Source organism: Camellia sinensis, chromosome 13 (assembly GCF_055761805.1).
Source record: "Camellia sinensis isolate YWXY chromosome 13, ASM5576180v1, whole genome shotgun sequence".
NCBI classification, from domain to species: domain Eukaryota; kingdom Viridiplantae; phylum Streptophyta; class Magnoliopsida; order Ericales; family Theaceae; genus Camellia; species Camellia sinensis.
In genome coordinates this window covers 116486771-116510018 of record NC_138973.1, presented here as the reverse complement: position 1 = coordinate 116510018, position 23248 = coordinate 116486771, and the positions used below count along the sequence as shown (strand labels likewise).

Below are 23248 nucleotides of genomic sequence, written 5' to 3'. Positions count from 1 at the left end.
CTATAACATAACTAGTTTAAATCATTAAAATATGATTCCAAATAAATTTAACGGAGAGTGACAGCATGGATGTTGTCACAGTATGCACCAAAAATCCGCACTTTACCGATATCATACAGGATAAGGGCAGAGAATTACAAACTTGTTCATTATTGTTATGTTAGGTTGGGAGATTTAAAGAGAGATTTAGAAAGAAAAAAAGAAAAGGTATGCGAAATTAAATAAAATATAGATATATTTTATTTATATTTTATCTACTTTTTTTTCATTTTCTTTTTTAAATTTCTCCTTAAATGGACCAAAATAAGTAAAACAACTACGACTTGCTCTCTCTCTCTATGTATATATATAGCCTCTATATACCTACATATAGAAACAGAGAAGGAAAGAAAGAAAGAAAGAAAGCTCTTGTCATCAGTTTCTCTGCAGTGGGTACAAAAGTGTTTTTGCAAAAACAGAGTCAAAATATGATGATGTGGAGGAGTAATAAAAGAGGAATGTGTGGTGCTTCTGAGGAAGAAATTGAACAGTTGTCAAGAGATGGAAGCCATTACAGCATCTCAACAGGTATTCTTCCATCTCTGGGTGCTAGAAGCAACCGGACTGTTAAGCTCCACAGATTCATTATCTCCCCTTATGACCGCCGCTACAGGTTCTCTCTCAGTCATCTTCATCTTCTCTCTCTTCTCTCATATATATATATATATATATATGTGTGTGTGTGTTTGTATTGTATATATGTAATATATTATTTTATTTTTATATCATATATGTATCTTGTTACAGTTATAAAGTCTATGTAACATTAAATTTTGTCCTACTTTGATGAGTAAACGCATAGTGCCATTTACTAACTTCCTTTTCTTTCTTTTGTTTTCTTGGAAGTGAAAAAAAAAAAGGAAACTTTTTTTTTTTTTGAGTTTGTTTGGTAGGAAAATAATGGAAACTTTAAAAAGTTATTATTATTGTTATTATTATTATTATATTAGCATTATAATTTAGTTTTAAATATTTTTGCAAAAAAAAAACCAAAAAAAAAAATTTGAATTTGTGCTTGCAAGAAGTTACTTTAAATTTCTGTCTTCTTCTTCATTTCATCCTAATCAAATGCTTGCAAGATTTTTTTCTTTTTTTTTACTTTTTGTTTTAATTTTTCGGTTCAATTTCTATCACTTTCACTCTTCACTGTAAATATAGTTGATTTTCTTCTATCTTTTGTGTTCAGGTCTATGTTTATTTTTCTAATTGGGTGTGTAATTATTTTCTTGGAAAATCTTGGGATACAAGAAACTATTATTAATTGGTAATCTCAAAAAAGCAGGTTTTTTTACTTAAAAAAGTGCAGAGAAAAAAACTTGTTTGTTTTTGGTTGAAAAAAACAAATTTTTGAATAAAAAAAAAAAAAACCTTTTTTTAGGAATGTCAATAAAATTGTTAATATGTGATTTTACATTCTATATCTTGAGAATTCCACTATATCCTATTGATTGTATTAATAAAGATTCCACAATATGATAAGAGTAATAATAATTTTATTATTAAAAAGTAAAAGTTTAGAAAGAGTAGCAAAACTTTTTTTATAACAAAAAATTAACATTTTAAGATGAATTTTCTCTTTTCTATAAGGTTTTCTGGTTGATGACAATGGCGCAACTCAATTTATTGATGATCCGTAAATACGGAGAAAAAGACAAAAATGCCTATGCGACAGTAAATAGCTTGACACTAACAACATTTTGTTTTGATTTTTTGTGTGTTCTTCCAAAAATTAAAAAGAAATGGTATTGTTTTGTTTGCTTTTTCTTCTTAAAAAAAAGATTGAGAGCTCTAAGTTAAGAGTTCTAATAACTTTAATTAGTATGTGGGTCCTATGTGATGTGATGTTTTAGCCTTGATTTATTTATTTATTTATTATTATTATTATTTTTTTTTTTGATTTTCTACATCATTAATGCTCTTTTAGAGTTTTCAAATTAGAGGAATGTATCATTTCTATTCTTCTTGAGAGTATGTGGAAAAGAACAACACTCAATCTTGTATGCCTTGTTTCTATCATACAAATATGGAAAATGCTATAAATTCCAAATAATCTATCAAATGTTCAATCAAATCTCTTACATGGGTATGGGATTCACACAAACTTGTGGGTCCCACACCAATATGAGAGGTATGATAAAATATTTGATAGATTATTTGGCGTCTGTAGCATTACTCTACAAATATTGATCTTGTTTTTGGTTCTTCTGTTTTTATTTAATTTTTTATACTTCTCATACACTTTATCCCTTTTTACAAAATGTTTTTACGACAAATTATATCAGCAGTCTTTGTATTTTAATTTTTATAATTTTAATCAACTCAATTTTGACTCTAAATTTATTATTTGGTCTCAATGTAGTCTAATTGGTTACAATTGTCTTTTATTTATTTATTTATTTATTTATTTGAGAGAATACTGACATAAGTGACATGTATTATGTTTTTATAGACAAAATTGTAAAATTATTTAACTTAGTGGGTTAACCTGAACTAATTCAATAAAATTCCTTCAAAAATCCTAATCAGCTTTATCAATTGGATCAAATTGACACAAAATCTAAAATTAAGATCAAAATTGAGCTAATTAAAATTATAAGAATCAAAATGATACGGAACAAAAATACAAGGACTACCGATATAATTACCCAAGTTTTTATTATAATCTGTTTTGAAACACTTTCTGGTAAATTTCTCTGTTGCTAGTTTTGGTTGTGCACATGGGTTTGGAATTGCACAGTAAAAAAAGTGAGAGACCAAAATCATTCCTAACTGGTGGCCTGCAATTTTCTAGTTCACTTTCCTGGAAAATTTGAAGATTAACGATGTAGGTTGAGCATGAACAGCATGTGAATATGATTTTTCTTTCTGGCTCTATTTTCGTGCTTTTGAATTTTGGATTGGTCTGATGGAAAATTTTGATTTGAAAAGAGGACTCCATCTCTAGAAATATGCCACACTAACTGATTCTTCTTCTGCCTTTTTCCAAATTTTCTTTTGAAATTTTTTATTCTGTTTATATTCGACCACACTGTTTAATTTTGTGTTTCATACTCGTAGTTTTGGATTCTAAAATATGATTTTTTAAAATTTAAAAGAAAGGACTTGATTCTATGAAGAAAAAAAAAAAAAAAATGTAATTGTCACACTACATTTTCAACAGTAATTTTTTTTTTGTCTCCACCAATTTGGGAGCAATTGAAAAATATTCCAGTTGACTATTTTGCAGAATCACTTTGATGGCTCAGTCAGTATCTTTTTTGTACTTCTTAGCATTTCTTTCATCTCCAAGCTTTATAGTTATTTTCATCTTCAGTTAATTTTTTAAAATTTTGAGTCAAAAAGTTTTATATTTTCGGTACCCTAAACAATTTTAAAATGTCTATAGAGTTCCTTTTTCGTTAAGCACATTGAGCCAGGAGTGAACATCAATCATCATCATTATCACCTGCAAACAAATCCAGATCTTGTTTCATCACTAGCTTTTCAAAAACTAAGACGAAACCCGCTTTATTGATATGATTGACTTTGGAAAGAAATTTTAAAATTTCTACTAAAGACTAACAACAACTACTTCAATTGAACATCTTCCTCTAAAATCTGCTTTTTTCGGTTTCGTGGACTTTTTTAAACTTACTCTTCTTGTAGAATCCCTTCTGCTTCTTTTCTGCATAATTTTGGCTTCTTTATTGTTCTTGCTTGGAAAAAATGATCTCACTAATTTTTGTTCTACAATTACAACTTGATATTTTCCGTCTTGTTTTTTCCATGTATGAAATTTTTTCACTAATATGACAAATCTCAGAGGTTTATGATACCAATAATGCTAAGTGCAAAGAAAATGCATTGTGGCTGAAATCCCTTCTGATTGTTTTTTGTTTTTGTTTTTTTTTTTTTTTTTGAACGGCAAAAGAAAAGCTTTATTGATGATAAACGCATACGAAGTATGAAAATTACATCAATAAAGAGAAGCTTGGAGCTAGGAAGCTCCAACCTCCTAGTTGGTGAGAGACCAACAAAGAGAAACCAGAACCTGAGGGAAACAAAAAGAATGAAACACAAAAACCCAACTTCAGAAAACTGCACAAAAATCCCTTCTGATTGTTATGTGGCGTCCACACTACATTTTGTTTGTAGATAATGCGTCATAATTCTGTACACTTAGCATTATTGTTCTGATACTTCCAAGTTGAAGAACACTCTTTCCACTAAAATTAGCTCAGTTAAACTAATATTTGCAGGGCATGGGAGACATTTTTGGTTGTTCTAGTCATCTACACAGCTTGGGTATCTCCATTCGAATTTGGTTTCCTTGATAGGCCAGAGGGGCTACTAGGCATTACTGACAATGTTGTCAACGGATTCTTCGCCATCGATATCATTCTCACGTTCTTTGTAGCATACCTTGACAAAACAACTTACCTAATTGTTGACAATCGAAATCAAATTGCTTGGAAATATGCAAGTTCTTGGCTAGTCTTTGATGTCGTATCCACACTCCCTTCTGAACTTGCTAGGAAGATTTCTCCTACACCTTTACGCTCATGTGGCTTATTCAACATGCTTCGCCTCTGGCGTCTTCGTAGAGTTAGTGCTCTATTTGCCAGGTAAACTATTGTCGTTCAATCTTAACGAGCATATAATTATAGATAGCATGATGGCATAGGTGAAATGTGTATTCGTGTAATTCCCAATCCTCGTTTTCTTTGTTCAAAAACAGATTGGAGAAAGATAGGAACTTCAACTACTTTTGGGTTCGATGTGCAAAGCTTATTTGTGTAAGTAAATTAGAGAAACCTTGGGCTATTCTGCATCAAAGTGATCAGTTTTTCCAACAGTGTAGCATTTTATTTTGTTTTGGTTGTTATTATAGGTCACCCTTTTCGCGGTTCACTGTGCTGGATGCTTCTATTACCTTCTTGCTGCACATTATCGCGACCCAAAAAAGACATGGATTGGAGCATCCTGATGAATTTCAGAAAATGAAATGAATTTCCTGTATTATATTTTCATTCCATACTTTCAATGACAGATTACATTGATATTTATATACATTCATAACCATCTAATCTAACTCTAGTTCTAACTAATTCTAAACTCAACATACTCTAACTACAGCTAGTTACAACCACTAACTAATACAGTTATTATTCTGTTACACTTTCTGTTACACTGGATGAGCTGGCACTGCTGGTAGTGGACTGATGTTACTGCAGTTGAAGCTGCTTCGGTTGCTCTGAGTTGTGTGATATCCTATCATCCCCCCGCAAGCGAATGGGTGGAGGAGACACCAAAAGCTTGGTTGTGAGAAATTGAAACCGTGAAGTGGAAAGAGGTTTGGTGAACACATCCGCAAGTTGATCCAAAGTAGGAATATAGCGAAGAACTAACTGATGGGCAGCAACCTTTTCTCGCACAAAATGGCAATCGACCTCGATGTGTTTGGAGCGACTATGGAAAACGGGATTGGCAGCAAGGGAAAGAGCAGATTGATTATCACACCAAATGATAGGAGGAGAGGGAAGAGAAATAGCAAACTCAGTTAAGAGCATTTGCAACCAAGTGACCTCAGCAGCAGTATGAGCTAAAGCCCGATATTCGGCTTCAGTGGACGAACGAGATACAGTAGCCTGCTTTTTAGAAGACCAGGAGATGAGATTGGACCCAAGAAAAATACAAAAGCCGGAAGTAGAACGCCGGTCTAAAGGATCACCAGCCCAATTGGAATCTGTGAAAGCCTGCAACTGAAAGGAGCTAGGAGAAAAGGTAAGGCCATGAGACAAGGTACCCTTAACATAGCGGAGAATCCGCTTGACAGCAGAAAAATTGGCATTAGAAGGAGAATGCATAAATTGGCAAGCTTGATTCACAGCATAGGCTAATTCAGGCCGAGTAATAGTCAAATATTGAAGACCGCCAACAAGACTGCGATAGAGAAAGGGATTAGAGCAAGGAAGAACATCAGCAGCAGAAGAAGAAGGCTTGCTAGAAACTGGGGTGGCACAAGGTTTACAAGCCACCATACCAGCTTTGACCAAGAGTTCAGAAGCATATTTATGCTGGGAAAGAAAGAAACCAAGGGAAGAAGAGGTAACAGAAATGCCCAAAAAATAGGAAAGAGAACCCAACTCTTTCAGGGAGAAAGCCTGGTGCATATGGGTTAACAAGGATTGAATATAAACAGAGTCATTTCCAGTGAGAAGTATGTCATCAACATAAATGAGCAAGTAGGTAATTGTGGAAGAAGTTTTGTGAACAAACAAGGAGTGGTCACATTGACTCATGACAAAGCCTTGAGAGAGAAGAAAGGAAGAAAATGTAGAATACCAAGCTCGAGGTGCCTGTTTGAGGCCATACAAAGCCTTATGAAGTTTACAGACCAACTGTGGGTGAGAAGGATCAACAAAGCCGGGAGGTTGAACCATATAGACGTCCTCTTCCAAACGACCATGGAGAAAGGCATTGGAGATGTCCAATTGCTTTAAAGACCAGTTAGAGTGCAAAGCCAAACACAAAAGAATACGTATAGTGGGCTGTTTGGCAACAGGACTGAAAGTGTCCTGAAAATCAATGCCATGTTCTTGAAGAAATCCCTTAGCAACAAGGCGGGCTTTATGTCGAGCCACAGTACCATCAGAATTTTTCTTAAGTTTAAAAACCCATTTACACCCAATGGCTTGTTTATGGGGAGGAAGAGGAACCAAGGACCAAGTGTGCTGCATTTGCAATGCAGAATATTCATCTAACATGGCTTGAAACCAAACAGGAGAGGTAAGAGCAGATTTGTAAGAAAGAGGTTCAGTTGAAGAAACCGGACTAGAAGTAAGAAAACAAGAAGAAGAAGGAAGAGAAGAAGAAAGTTTAGACTTGGATCTGGTTTGCATACTATGAGTGTTAGAAGTAGAAGAGGGAGTAGGAAGAGGTAAATGAATAGCAATAGAATTAATAGGAATAGGAGGCTGAGGAGACTGCTGAGACTGCGGAAGCTGGTGTGCAGGCTGCGGAGATTGCTGCGGGAGTCGAGGCTGCTGGAACTGTGGAGGCAACTGAGAGGACGGAACAGGTTGTGTGGACAAGTGATTAGGATGGGAAACAGGTTGTGTGGACAAGTGATTAGGATGGGAAGGTGATAAAGGTGTAGGCAGAGGCTGTGACGGCAACAGAGGAGACTGTGAAGGAGGCATGAGATGCAGAGGCTGTGAAGGAACAGACTTAGGAGAAGAAGACCAAAAAAAGGAAGAGAGAGTAGATTGAGTGGGTATAGTAAATGTAGGTGATGGAGTAGAAAAGGGAAAAAGTGTTTCATGAAAAATAACATGTCTAGAAATAAGAGTGTGACCAGTTTGTAAATTGAAGCACCTGTAACCTTTAATGGATGGATGATAACCCAAAAATACACAAGGACTAGATTTAGGTTGGAGCTTATGAGTGGAGGCAAAACGAAGCCAAGGATAGCAAAGGCAACCAAACACTTTAAGCAAAGAATAATCTGGAGAAGTGTGAAATAATAGTTGAAAAGGGGAGGCATGAGACAGTGAAGCACTAGGAAGCCTATTAATAAGAAAAGTGGCAGTGGCAATAGCATCAAACCAATAGGTGAGGGGTAAAGAAGACTGATGGAGAAGAGCAATAGCAGTTTCCGTAATGTGCCTGTGTTTCCGCTCAGCAACACCATTTTGAGAAGGTGTATGAGGGCAAGATTGTTGATGCAAAATGCCATTTGTTTTGATAAAATGTTCCATTTGATGATTAATAAATTCTCCACCACCATCGGTTCGAAGGATTTTGAGAGGAAATCCAAATTGTTTTTCAACAAAAGATTTAAATTCCAAGAATTTAGAGTAAACCTCACTTTTATAACTCAAAGGATAAAGCCAAGTAAAGCGAGAGTAATCATCAACAAACAACACATAGTATTTATAGATGGAAGTAGAACCAACAGGGTGAAAAGGACCCCAAACATCACTATGAATAAGAGCTAATGGTTGATTTATATGAGAATTAGACAATTTGAAAGGCAACCGATGACTCTTAGACATAGAGCAATCAATACAAGAAAAGGACGTTTTATTTTTATTTGAACGTAAAGGTACATTTAAAAACTTATGAAGATGTTGCAACTTGGACGCTGAGGGATGGCTGAGCCTTTGATGCCAAAGCATGAATGAATCTGGAGAAGTAGTGGTGCTGTGGAATGCTTGTGGTGAAGAATGCAAAGGAAAATGATAAAGACCATGCTTATGGAAGCCTTTATGGAGTGTAGCTTTGGTATTGTTGTCCTGAATAGAAAAGGCAGAATTATTAAAAGTAATAGAACAATTATTGTCTTTGGCTAATTGCTGAACGGAAAGAAGATTAGAAGAAAGAGAAGGAACATGGAGCACTCTTTTGAGTTTGAAAGAATGATGTGGAGTAGGTAAAAGACCTGAACCAGTATGATGGATAGGTAGAGAAGAACCATCAGCTACAGTGACTTTCTCAGAACCAGTGTAAGGGTGATAGGTAGTCAGATTATCAAGATCATTAGTAATATGATCTGTGGCAGCAGAGTCCAGATACCAAGGCTGAAGAGAACAATTCTGGGAAGCAACTTCAGAGGTAGATGTAGTGTAAGCTTTAGAGCCAGATGAAGCAGGAAAATGCTGTGGAGAAGACTGAGTTGACTGCTGAAAATGTTGAAAATGAGGATCCATACGATGCCAACACTCAAATGCAGAGTGATTTGGCTTGCCACAAATCTGACAAACTGAACCAAAAGGAGATCGAATGTGATTATGATTTTTGGACTGATATCTTCCTCTAGAAGAAGAAGAATATCTACCACCAGATCTATTCCCTCTGTAATGACCTCGAGAATCTCCTCTGTAGTTAGATCTACCATGATGATATGTAGAAAAACCTTTTGAAGAAGAAGAAACATTATCTTTCATAGCAGCATAGGCCAGAGAAAGCTCAGAAGAAGATTTTTGTTTCTCTTCAATTTGTAAAGCTTCAGAACACAGTAAAGAAGATAATTCATCCATAGTAATCCCTTCAGAGCGAGCTCTAATAGTAGTTTTAAAAGCATCGTATTCACTTGGTAATCCATTCAAGGTGATGAGAACTATATCTTCATCATCAACCGAAGCTGAGGCAAGATGCAATTGATCAACCAATTCTTTGATATGACTCAAGTAGAGTTCCATAGACTCAGTTTTCTTAGAAATCGAATTCAGCTTATTCTTTAATTGGTGGATATGAGATCTAGAAAGAGAGGTAAAACGCTTATTCAGAGTTAGCCATACCTCAGAGCTAGTTTTGAGATGAAGAACCGAAGTGAAAATCGATGGTGAGAGAGTAGCAGTGACGCAGCTGAGAAGATGATTATCAATCATCTTCCACTTAGAAAATTCAGGATTAGGTATCTCTTTTCCAGTTGAATCAAGAATAAAAGGAGAAGGACATGAGGATGAACCATCAAGAATATCAAGAAGATCAGTTGCTCTGAGTATATTCTGTAACTGTGTTTTCCAGATTATGAAATTTGTTGAGTCAAACTTTACATTGACGAAAGAGGAGAGATTAGAAATCAAGAGACCAAGATTGGCTGGAAGAGTAGGTGGTGCTGTTGAAGACGCCATGGATGACATCTCTAAAGCTCGTTAGAGCAGCATTAGCTCTGATACCATGATGAATTTCAGAAAATGAAATGAATTTCCTGTATTATATTTTCATTCCATACTTTCAATGACAGATTACATTGATATTTATATACATTCATAACCATCTAATCTAACTCTAGTTCTAACTAATTCTAAACTCAACATACTCTAACTACAGCTAGTTACAACCACTAACTAATACAGTTATTATTCTGTTACACTTTCTGTTACACTGGATGAGCTGGCACTGCTGGTAGTGGACTGATGTTACTGCAGTTGAATCTGCTTCAGTTGCTCTGAGTTGTGTGATATCCTATCACATCCATGGATGATTTCCTTCACGAGAGACTATGGATCCAGTATGTGACATCAATTTACTGGTCTATCACTACTCTCACAACTGTTGGATATGGCGATTTGCATGCTCAAAATACAAGGGAGATGGTATTTGATATATTCTACATGTTCTTCAACCTCGGACTGACAGCATATCTGATAGGAAATATGACCAACTTGGTTGTCCACGGTACCAGTAAAACTAGAGAATTTGTGAGTAAATCCTAATATTTGTTACTTTTTTATGAATTCTCTTTTAATTTTATTTATTTATTATGCCATTAATTGTTTCATGTATTTTAAAACAGAGAGATACAATTCAAGCAACATCATATTTTGCACAGAGAAACCATTTGCCTGCTCGCCTGCAAGATCAGATGCTTGCGCATTTATCTTTGAAGTACAGAACAGACTCGGAGGGCCTGCAGCAGAAGGAGACTCTTGATTCGCTTCCAAAAGCCATCCGATCAAGCATTTCACATTTTCTTTTCTACTCTCTTGTCGATAAGGTGTACTTGTTTCGTGGCGTGTCCAATGACTTGCTCTTCCAACTGGTAATATACCAAGATTTAGCATGATCACCGCGTATTTCACTCGAATATGTCCCCTAATGTTGTGTTTTCTGGTTTATTAATTTCAAAGGTTTCGGAGATGAAAGCCGAGTATTTTCCTCCCAAAGAAGACGTGATATTGCAGAACGAAGCGCCCACAGACTTCTACATACTTGTTACCGGAGCTGTGGTAATTATGGAGCTTTATCCTTCTCTTTTATTTTTTTTTTTTGGAATGGTCTGATTTCATTTTCAAAATCTATTTTCAAAAAAACACTAAAAACTAATTTGATGAAAGAATAATGAAAATTTTAAAAATACTCTCATCATTTTCATATAGTTTTTTTTTTTGGCGCGCAAAAATAGTGCTTGAAAATTCAAAAAACATCTTTTTGGAGTTTATTTTCACTGAACTAGTTTTTAGTCTTTTTTCAAAAAAGATATTATGAAAACGAAAATGAACAGAAATAGATTACTATAAGTCGATTGTAAATCTTTTCTGTTGGAGTTTTTAATGTTTGATTATTTCACAGGAGCTATTGGTCTTCAAAAACGGAATTGAACAGGTAAGTCTGAATCTTGAATATCTCAAAAGGAGTCTGCTAACAATTAAATGACTTGATTGAAACTTTGACATTGAAAGATTTCAGAGTTTCCATGACAAAATGCATGTCCCAAGTGTAAAATTATGGTTTAACCCTTGCAGGTCATTGGAGAGGCGAAAATGGGTGATCTTTGTGGGGAGATTGGTGTGCTATGTTATAGGCCACAACTCTTTACAATGAGGACTAAACGATTATGCCAGTTATTGCGTATGAACCGGACCACATTCTTGAATATTGTTCAAGCCAATGTCGGAGATGGAACCATAATCATGAGCAATCTCCTTCAGGTATGTTAGCCTGATATACCCAAATTGATTTTGATCATACCGGTAAAAATAAGCCAGTTTAGATGTAGGATTTTGTATTTCTTTGACCAACATTTCTCAAAAAATTCCTCTTATTTTCCCTTTTTTTTTTTTTTTTAATCCACTATCTTTGTCATTAATGTTTGATATGACATAGTAGTAGTCGAATACACAAGCATATGTTTGTTTTTTCAAACTCGAGATTGAATTTCAACTTCTTTGTTTTGTGGGCAGCATTTGAAAGAACAGAATGACCCGATAATGGAGGGAGTTTTGTTGGAGACGGAGAACATGCTTGCTCATGGTAGAATGGACCTACCTCTAAGCCTATGCTTTGCTACACTTAGGGGAGACGACCTGTTGTTGGATCAATTGTTGAGACGGGGTTTGGATCCAAACGAATCAGATAACAACGGGAGATCTGCTTTGGTGTGTATACGCCACTGACTTTTTGCATTGTGGTTTCTCATTAATTTCTAAAGATGGGTTTGTCTTAATTTCATTGTTTTTTTCTATGTAAAATCAGCACATAGCCGCGTCGAAAGGAAGTGAGAATTGCGTGCTTCTCCTGCTCGATTATGGAGCAAGTCCTAATGGCAGAGGTATTTTCTTGACCAAATGAGATCAGTTAGCAAAGCCATTTTGGTAACAATATCAAACACTACTTTGATTATTGATTGTTTTCCATTTTATTACTTCTTGCACTTTGTTTTAATTACTTCTCAATAATCAATTTTCTCTTCATCAGTGTTTTTCTTAATAATATTTTTTGATTCCACCATCAGTCTCTTTTGTTTTTGTCAAGTAGATCACATAGTACACATGACAACAATCTTATTGTTTTTTAAAGATAATGGCTTAGTTTATACATTTGTGTGTGTGTGTGTACAAAATAGCATTTCAACCAATTCTTCATTCCAAAGCTGAATTAGATGTAGATCTATTAAATTATATTATAACTAAAATTTCAATATTGTGCCCATTTGTCAATTTGATCATCTATGTGCTTCTCAATTATTGCAATTCTACTTGTATATATCCTGGTTGCAATTATCCTATTGCAAAGTCTAATCTTATATTTAGGAATGGGAACTTTCTTTCTCTGTCACACTGATATTACAGAAATTTCCATTATTGGGAACACGTTGACATGTGCCATGTAATATTCAAATAAGTTGCATCACCTAATATTCAAATATTTAATGATATCATCCTGTTCGACATCCTCAAATTTTCCTAGTTTATCATTTTCTTTGTATTTCCGAAATATAGCGTATCAGTTTGCTCTTTCCTATTTGGGATAGAAATTACAAATTTGTGTTGGAATCATTGACTTTTTTCTTGAATCTTCAGTTGACCTTGTAGACACAAATTTTAAAACATGAAGTATTTTAACACATTTCAAAATTTTATTTTACAAATGTCCACTATTTAGTTTTTTTTAAGTAAACAGTGTTGATTATTTGAGTAGCAGGTTCTTATTTTCGATCTGTATTTCAGATCGTTAATTACAGATTTTAGACAAATGAAACCTCCGATTAATGAAGAACAAAATAAACAACACAAGACAATTTAAGAAAAATAAATATTTTATTGAAATTATTATGGGTTTTGAACCCTCAAATACAAAATACAATTCTTAGGTTTGGAACCCTTTACCTATTCATCGCCATTAGCGTAGGCTTTTGAGTTCTTTAGGCTTCTCTTCTTCTTTCTTGTAACGACTTCTTTAGCTCTACTTTTTTTTCTCTCTCTCTCTCTGATCTTTTCATTTCTAATTTTCTGATCCCCCATCTTGTGTGATGGTCCTCATATTTATAGAGAGTCATCAGGTGATAGGAATGCTTCATCTTCAGGTGCCATTTGGATTTGATTGTATCCTGAGTATCCATCCACAAAAGACAAGGTTTCATACCTAGTAGTTGCATCTACAAGAAGCTCAGTGATGGGCAAGGGAAAGTTATCTTTAGGACAAGCCTCATTGAGATCACGAAAATCAATGCAGACCCTTATTCGACCATTCTTTTACTTGACCGGCACTATGTTTGCTAGTCAGGTTGGATATTGGACTTCCCTAATGAATCCTGCATTGATAGGCTTGTCGACTTCGGCTTCAATTTGGGCTGTAAGCTCTGGTCAAGTTCACCCCTGAGGCTGTTTAACTAGTCGTTTCCCAGGGTGAATTGCAAGCTTATGGACTGCAATCTCTGGATTAAGACCAAGCATCTCACTGTAGTTCCATGCAAATATGTCACGATACTGTCTTAAGAAGGAAATATATTGCCGATCTTTTTCTTCCTTTAAATTTGCACTACTGAAGGTTGGTTTCTTTTCTCTTTCATCACCCAGATTTATTTCACGAAGGTCATCCACAGTGGCTTGGCCTCCTGCTTCAAATTCTGTTGGTGCAGGTTGAGCTTCATCTTGGTCAACATCTTCCAACACATCTTGAGTGATAGTCATGTTTACTGGAAATTTTTCCTCATCCCCCCGATAGCCTAACCCTTATGTCCTAGCGGTGATAATACCGCCTTGTTGGATAGCTTGATTCTACGAAGGTGTTAATGCAAAGTCAAAGGGTGTCATTGTTTTTGGTATTTTTTCAAGATCTAAACCAACTTTCACCAACATCTGTGTAATTTCTGCACTGAAAGTAGGCTTCTCAAAACTTGAGATGTTTTCTTCTGGCACTTGTTCAACTTTCACTTTCTGTTCAACATCTCCAAGTGAGTAGAATATGATGGGTTTCGACCCTTTTCCTTTAGAAGGGACCACAATCTTATTATATTTCTCCACATAGGTGCATTCTGTCCTCCTTAATGGCAACATGAACTCACCCTTGAGATCCAAAATTGGATTTATTGGGGCTAGAGCCTTTGCCCCTAGTTTCCTTTCGGACTTTGGCAAATATCGAAAAGTTCTTTTTGTTGAAACTGGAGTAAACTCTAGAGCGTCTTTGACATTTGGAGTATCTTCAGACTTTTTCACATCTTTTCCCTTTCTTTGTGAAGTCTTTGTATAGAAGCGAGCATCAGCATAATAGGCCTCTACTTCTCCAAATGGATCATTGTTAGCCACAATTATCCCCTCTTTTTTGGGTGAAGGCAACGGGTACTTGATACATTGGTGATAAGTTGATGGCGTTGCATGATGATTATGCATCTATGGTCTCCCAAGCAAAGCATTGTAGGAGGTGTTTACATCAATGACCAAGAATTTAGTGCGTTCTTCAATATCTCCAAACTTGGTTCGCAGTTCAATCTTTCCCATTGGGCGTTGTTTATTCTGATTAAATCCTTGAATGACCAGACGACTTGGGCGCAGTTGTGAAATTCGAATCCCTGATAGGTTTAAGACCCTTCGAGGCAGGAGGTTTATTGCAGATCCTCCATCAACCAAAATTCGAGAAATCTTCACATCATGGATAAGCCTAGTTATAAACAAAGGCCGATTATGGTCTGCCATTTCAGCACACATGTCATTGTCATCAAAGGTTACAATAGCCATGCATGTAGTTGTCTTCTCTTGATTTCTACCCTCAATTTCTTTGTGGAAAGCCTCTGGCTTGGACAGGGCATATATTAAAGACTTTCGAAGCTCTGGAGACATTTTCAGTGCATCATATATGCTCAATAATGCTGGAATTTTCTTTAGATGAGCTAGTACATCATATTTCACTTGCTCTTCCTCCAGCAAAACCTGTGGAACTTCTGATGTTTGAGGGTCCTGAGGATTTCGTAATTTCCTCCGGTAGGTCAAGTAAGTCTGGCATACTTCAGCAACTGCCTTTTTGTTGACCTCAACTTCTTTTGTTCCCTTACCTATTTGGACCATGTTAACTGGTCCGGCTACAGGGTGATCATCATCATCAGTCACTTCTCTATCTTCCTGGAGCTGCATTCTTCTCCCATTTCTTAGGTACCGAGAGTCACGCCTATAAAAGCATTGGGATTCTTCAAAACCATTCTTCATGGCATCCCAACTAGGTACCACGACTTCATTGAGAGAGCAATACCAATCAAAGGCGATCCTCTCCAAGGAAAGGGGGAATTGTTTTAGGCAAAGTGCTTGATTTTGAGCCGTTTCCCCACACTGTTTCAAAAAACGCCTAATATGTTTTTGAGGATCTCTATACCCTTCATATAGGACAAAATTTGGAAGTTCGTATCGTTCAGGAAACGGTGTTTGCTCTACCTATAAAGGGAACAAATCCCTTGGGCGATAAGTGCCCATCTCTCGAAGATCAATGGCAGTTTCAATCTTCTCCTCAATTGTGCCTTCTATGAAATCATATGTTTGAGAAGATGTACCTTTGTCATCCAAATGTTCTGACATCTTAATTTCTATTGGCCATGGTTTACAAAATGTCCTATAGAATCGATCAGCCATGGTGTCCCAATCTGGGATTGAATTAGGTGGCAGACTGAAGTACCAATCTGTTGCCTATCCTTCCAAAGAAAGAACGAACTACCGTAGAAGTAATGCCTGGTTTTTTACTGTGTTTCCACATTGTGCAAGGAAACGAACCAAATGGCGCCTTGGACAACCTGTCCCATTATATAAAGGAAAACGAGGTACCGCATATCCTCGTGGGAACTAAACCCATTCAACCCAATTAGGGAAAGGGTGTCCAGAAATTTGATTTCTTTCAATAATCAAATTTTGATGGACTTCAAAACCCTCATCTTTCAAAGAGACTATTACTTTTGCCTGATGTTCCGCTTCCCTTCTAGCTTCAATTTTTTCTTTCTCATCACCACCTGGATTGCGAATGATATGTATTTCTCGCTCTTCAAAATTTACATCCACAGTGATGACATTACAAGGAAAGTCAAAGTGGTCACTTGATACACTTTCTCCATCGTATGTCCTAGCTGGGGATGTGTATGGTGAACCATTAGGAGAAAAGTCAAGTTCCCAATCTTCATTAGGATCCTCAACTTGAGATGACTTTGTTTGTTTACTTGAATGCTTCCATACTTCATCATCCGACATACACCTGCCATTCACCTCATCATCCTTGAAGTGTAGTCATTTTTTTGCCTTTTTCACAAGCTCAGAGTCGGACCTACGCCCGGTGTCTCCTTGTTCTGCTCGCCTTACATATTCTGGAGTGCTTTGATAGTACATTGGTGGTATTGGCGAATATTTTGGAGAAAAGGCTTCTGTTGTGTACTCCGGAGAAGCTGGTGTATACTCTGGTGAGGCTGGTGTGTATTCTGGAGAAGTTGGTGTATACTTTGGTGAGTCAGGTATGAAGATAGGAGATGTAATGCAATCTCCTTCCCTAACTTTTGAACCAACTTCACCCTCATCTTTTTCGTCATCACTCAAAACAATGATGGTTAAGCAAGGGGCCAAAGTAAACTTTTCCTCCCTCTTTTTATCCAAGTATGTCTGCAACTCCACAGATTGAAATTTTGAAGGTAGAAATTCCTCCAATGTGACTGAGACAAGGGGACATTGCTCTAACTGCTCATCAGGGACCAATTTCTCCCCTTTTTCTTTCTTTGGGTTCTTCTTTCCTTTTCTCTTACTTACTTTGGCTTTTTTCTGTTTCCTAGAAACTTTTGATTTTTGCTTTTTGGAAACTTTTGGCTCTTGTGTTGTCGAATCAACCACACTTCTAGTTTTCACTATGGCATTTTGTTTTTTCTTCATGCTTTTTGACTGATAAACAACCCATTCACCTTCATTATCATTGTCGATAGTGATTAGGTTAGCAGATGCTTTCTCTTAAGGAGGGAGCTCGATAATCTTAGAGTCCAAAAGTTTCTGAATTTTATCTTTCAGAACAAAGCACTCTTTTATCGGATGGCTAATCAAACGATGGTAGGGGCAATACTTTGGATCGTTGGTCTTTTCTACCTTATGTGGTCTTTTCACCTCAGGGAGAGCAATCAACTTTTGCTCCAACAGATCTTCAAATGGGTCTTCGACCAGATCATCCATGAAAGAATATTTCTTCTCCAACCTCTCTTTCATAGTCACCTTTTTAAATTCCTTGGGCTTTTTAGCCCCTACTACAACAGGACCCTTCTTTCTGGTTTCGATTGTAGCTGCAGTTGAGGACTCAACCCTTTCAACGGCCCTAGGCCTCCTTTGTTTAGCTTGATGCAGCTCCATATCATAAGCTTTAGTGCATAGATCATTGAATCCTTCAAAAGTTTGAGCCATAAGAGCCGTAGAGAGCTCATGTCGAAAGTTATTAAGGCACATCTGAATTAACTCTAATTGCGTAAACTTTTGAGGACAAGCAAATGTCAAAGCTTGCCATCTTGCAATAAAATCTATAACAGACTCATTGTCACGTTGCATGGTCTCAATCAGTTCTGGTACTCCAACTCGCCTTTGTGTGTTGCAGAACTGTTTAAGGAACTCCTTCACCATGGAATCCCAATTTAGGATTGATCCCTCAGGAAGATTAGCATACCAAGTAAATGCAGAACTTTCAAGTGATTGGACAAATAGCTGCAGGCACAGGGCCTCATTCTGGGCTATTGGCCCGCATTTTGAAAGGAAATGAGCCACATGTTATCTTGGATCTTCTGTTCCATCAAACATTTTGAAATCTGGTTGGGAAAAACCAGAAAGGAATGGAACAACATCTACTCATGTTGGGTAAGGTTTTGTAATTATTCAAAAATTCTCATCATCCTTTTCTTTGACTTTCTTTACTTGTCTCCTCACCATATCATCAATCATGGCCATGAGCATTAGATTCATACCACCACTGGTCAGATTAGAGTAACAAGGACCATTGCCCCCTGGGGCTAGTGTACTCTGTATGCCTACGGATGTCCCTACAACAGGTTGTGTCATTTGTTTGGGTGCACTTCCTGGTCCTATCGTTTGGGCCTACAACTGTTGCATTTGCTCCAACATAGCGGCCATTTCCCGTTTTCTTCTCTCAAGTTGTTCTTGTAGGGCCACCACTTTTTCCTTGAGACGTTGGTCTTGTTGGACCTGCGAATTTTCACCTTCTTTCTCAACCTCATTCATCATAACTATGACTTTGTTGATATCTCTCAATTCATTGTTTCCAATATTTGTTGAAACAAATGAGATAGAATCATCTTGTTCATACAAAGGATTTTCAACCCCCACAACATTACTCATATTTGAAGCTTCTGAATGTGCTTTGTTTTGAGCCTTACGGGTTATGGACCTTGTTACAGGCCCTTTTCTTATTCCCTCCATAAATAGTTCAATCAAAGTAGAAATATTTCCCAAGGGTTGCTTACCCTCATCCACCTTTGACTTTCCAACAAAGACAAGACTTTCAATTTGTTTTTGGTGTTCGTCTTTCGAGAGAACCCTTTCAATAGCTTCTATAACATTTGTTGCCACTGTTCTTAGTTCCAGTTTCTTTAAGGCCTTATTTCTTCTTCGCCTTTGTCTTTTTGAAACTGGACCGGATGACATATCAAGTCGAGCCCCTAGGGGCATAGAAGGAACCGTTTGCGTTTTTGCAAATTCCCCATGAATTTTCAAAATAGTCCTTATATTTTTAGGGCGGACCAATTGATATTGATTCAAATCCCGTTGGGCCAACAGGTGTTCCTTATTTGAACCTTGTCGAGCCAACGGGTGTTCCTTATTCGAACCATGTCGAGCCAACGAGTGTTCCTTTGGCTCTTGAGAGTTAACTAAGATTTGGTTTGACCGATTTTGTGCTCTGAACAGAACTATCGGTTCATAGGCCGCAACTGTTTTTTCAACAACAGGGGCTTTTTTCCATCAACAGGAGTTTGGGTCATTACCCTCCTCCCAATGACCCTAATGATGGCCATGTTTTCAGCAGAGGCTTTCTTCTGGGCAGACTCCACCATTTTAATGGAGTCTTCTATCCTTTTGAGTAGTTGGGCCACAACATTTTTTGTTACCCCCATTGAAGCTGCAACAAAAGTCGTAGTTGCAAGCTGATTAGCCTCCTTTACCTGAATTAGAAAGCTCTTCGTTCGGGCTATGGCCCTTACAGTTGCGTATTGCTTTGACGCTTTCACATAATCTTCAGTAATCTTTCTCAAACTTTCAACTTTTTGGAGAAGTGTGACTTTTTTTGTCACACCAGTTACCTTCGGGACAGCCAAGAGCTTTCGCTTCGGAGCCCCTTGGGTGATAGGGGAAAGAAGTGCATCTTTCCAGGATTTCGTTGGTTCTACCTTTGGGACAGTCAAGAGCATTTGCTCCGGAGCCCCTTGGGTGATGGGTGCTATCTCCACCCTTAGTGATTTCAGAACCACCGGAGTGTAGGTTTGTCTCCTGACAGGTGCTTCAACATTCCTATAGCAAAAGAATACTTCAGTAAGTTTTAACTATATATATATATATATATATTTTTTGTTCTTCAAAAGATGGAAGGAGAAATAAGTCCCACTGGGCGTGCCAGAATTTGTAGACACAAATTTTAAAACATGAAGTATTTCAACAAATTTCAAAATTTTATGTTACAAATGTCCACTGCTTAGTTTTTTTGGACTAAACAGTGTTGATTATTTGAATAACAGGTTCTTATTTCTGATTTGTATTTCAGATCGTTAATTACACATTTTAGACAAATGAAACCTTCGATTAATGAAGAACAAAATAAACAACACAAGACAATTTAGGAAAAATAAATATTTTATTAAAATTGTTATGGGTTTTGAACCCTCGACTATAAAATACAATTCTTGGGTTTGGAACCCTTTACCTATTCATCGCCATTAGCGTAGGCTCTTGAGTTCTTTAGGTTTCTCTTCTTCTTTCTTGTAATGACTTCTTTAGCTCTCATTTTTTTTTCTCTCTCTGATCTTTTCACTTCTAATTTTCTGATCCCCTATCTTGTGTGATGGTCCTCATATTTATAGAGGGCCATCAGGTGATAGGAATGCTTCATCTTCAATTTGAATTTCAAATTGAATGATAGTACCATTTGAATTTTGAATAATAGTGCTATCTGATTAATCATATATCTTATTAACCGGATTGATCTTTGGGGTTTCATCCTATGTGGTGTCCTTGTTGTAGGCTCTACATGTGCCATCTTTCGCAAGCTTCACGTGTCACTTGAGCATTTTGAATGACGTCTTGAGATACGATGTTGTCTTATTTATGCACTTCAATGGATTCTTTTTAGGAAGTGATTACCTATCATAAGCTCTATATGTGTCATTGACTGATTGACCGTATTTGAAATTTTAACATAAATTGTTGAAATTTATGTGCCAACAGACCTTGTTATACTCTTATCCACAAAGGGATCTTGCATGCATGTGGGAGTCAGACTAGGGGGATTTGGTTATCGAATCCCATAAATTTCTTAATTTATATATCAATAATGCAGAAATTGACCCTCCTTTAATTTTAAACTTTTCCAATATGTGATGGTTGGCTCATCATAAGTTGTGTATAGATTAGGTTCCAGCCAAATGTTAGGCATCATAAAAAGTGCTTCATAAAAATGATCATGAACGAATTACCATCCTTGTATTATACTTTGTAATTTATTATACATCTAATCTAAGAGTCAAAAATCTTTTATGATCATTTTCATGAAATATTTTTCATAATACCTAGCATTCTATTTGAAGGCACATTATCAGACAGTGATACTCATAACTATTAGTTCACTTATTATATGAACCGACACTTGTGTGGTCAATCTTCAGTTATTCAATTCACTTTCTGTATCAATTTTCTCAACTACAATATCTGCCTCCATCTCCCAGTCATTATGTCGCACTTTTTTGTTTTTGTTTTTGTTTTTAAATGTTGTGCTACAACAATTTTTTATTGGATCACTTGACCATGCACAAATTGCTATCAAGATTGACAACTTATTCATTAATTTTATGCTAAGAGTCAACTATATCTACATCTTTACAGATTTAGAAGGCAATGTGCCAATATGGGAGGCAATGATGGCTGATCATGAACCAGTGGTCAAGATACTAGCAGATAATGGTGCCACCATATCATCTGGCGATGTGGGTCAATTTTCATGCACTGCCGTGGAGCAAAACAACTTAGAGTTACTCAAAAAAATTCTTTATCACGGAGGGGACGTAACGCTTCCAAAGAGCAATGGATCCACTGCTCTTCATGTAGCAGTTTGTGAAGGAAACACCGAAATAGTGAAATTCCTATTAGACCAAGGAACTAATATTGACAAACCAGACATCCATGGTTGGACCCCTAGAGACCTAGCAGACCAGCAAGGACATGAAGACATAAAAACCCTTTTCCAATCCCATAAAGCGGTCAAAACACAATCTTTCGTTGTCATACCAGAACAAAAACGTGAAAATAAGGTATCTAGGAGATTTACAAGTGAACCAACGATCTATCCCATGTCTCAGGATGGCTCATCAGGCGGAGTAACTGAAGGGACATGGAGGCAATCCCATCCAAGGCGTAGAACTAGTAACTTTCACAATTCCTTATTTGGGATTATGTCAGCAGCCAATGGAGGGAACAACAATGACTTGCTTTCATCTATAGATCAGACTAAATGTGCTGACACTGATAGAGATTGTCCTATAAGAGTGACCGTTAGTTGCCTGGAAAAGGGAGATGTTAAAGGAAAGCTTGTGCTAGTTCCACAGAGTTTTCAAGAGCTACTTGAGGTTGGTGCTAAAAAATTTGGTTTGTTGGCTACTAAAGTTCTAACCAAGGATGGAGCTGAAATTGATGATATAGAGTTGATCAGAGATGGTGATCATCTTGTATTTGTTAGTGATGGTGAGATGGGAGAACCTAATTGCCAAAATGGAGGGGTTTTGAGTTGAAAATGGTGCGTGGATGCATCAATAATTTTCTCTTAGCTCTACATACCCCAAAATAGAATCAGAAAACTACTGAGAATTTTTAAATATACACCCTAAATTTTAAAATTTTAGATAGTTTTTTTTTTTTTTAAACCCTTTTTGTCAGCTCATTAAGTGATTCCATGTAAAGTTCTTGGTTTGACTTGAATTAAATGAAGGTGGTGATAGATCAACTATTGTCACAGAAAATGTTGATATTTTGAAGGTTGATATGGTTACAAAAATCTCAACTTGTTTTGCAAAGTTGTAGTTTTCGAAAAAAAAAAAAGGTAATTTTTTTTTTATTTCTTTAGTAAAATATTAATTTCATGGATAAATTACATCAATGGTCCCTATATTACTTGTGTCATTTTGATCCCTATACTTTCAATTGACTCAATTTTGATCTTTAATTTTAGATTTTGCATCAATTTAATCCAATCGATAACATCGTTAGTGTATTTTAAGAAAAATTATCATTAAATTGATTGAGGTTAACTTGCTGAGTTTGGTAAGTTTATAATTTTGCCCTTAAAAATATGACAAATGTCACTTATGTGCATATTTTCCAAAAAAAGAAATGGTAAAGGTTGTAACCAATTTGACCAAATTAAGACGAAATTATAAACTCAAGGTTAAGATCAAGTCAATTAAAATTATATAGACTAAAATGACACAATGATCGAAGTATAGGGACTACTGTCGTAATTTGTCTTAATTTCATCCATGTAGTCCCTATAATTTTTAATTTCAATTCATACACTCCAATTGGAGACAGCCACGACCAAATAAGTAATGGTCAAAGATTCAAATCATACAAACACTCGTTCTTTTACTCGCACTTTATTAAACAATTTACAACTTACAACCAAACATACATGCCTCTTGTTTCCAAATAGTTGGTAAGATAAATGAATGTTTGGTTGTATTATTCAAGTTATTCAAATTTGGAAATAAAATAAGCCCACATTAGCTTAAATTAAA

At 36.3% G+C, this 23248-nt stretch overlaps 1 protein-coding gene across 1 annotated transcript; it reads left to right on the top strand.

Moving 5' to 3' along the window:
- The first annotated feature begins 333 nt into the window (after nt 1-333).
- Nucleotides 334-22474, top strand: LOC145806394 (potassium channel AKT1-like). Its single transcript, XM_082903223.1, has 12 exons — nt 334-652; nt 4278-4643; nt 4757-4814; nt 4910-4998; nt 9998-10226; nt 10322-10567; nt 10656-10754; nt 11098-11130; nt 11271-11456; nt 11709-11903; nt 12001-12076; nt 21345-22474. The coding sequence occupies exons 1-12, from the start codon at nt 339-341 to the stop codon at nt 22244-22246; spliced, it is 2793 nt and encodes a 930-aa protein (XP_082759349.1). The 5' UTR covers nt 334-338; the 3' UTR covers nt 22247-22474.
- The last annotated feature ends 774 nt before the right edge of the window (nt 22475-23248 follow it).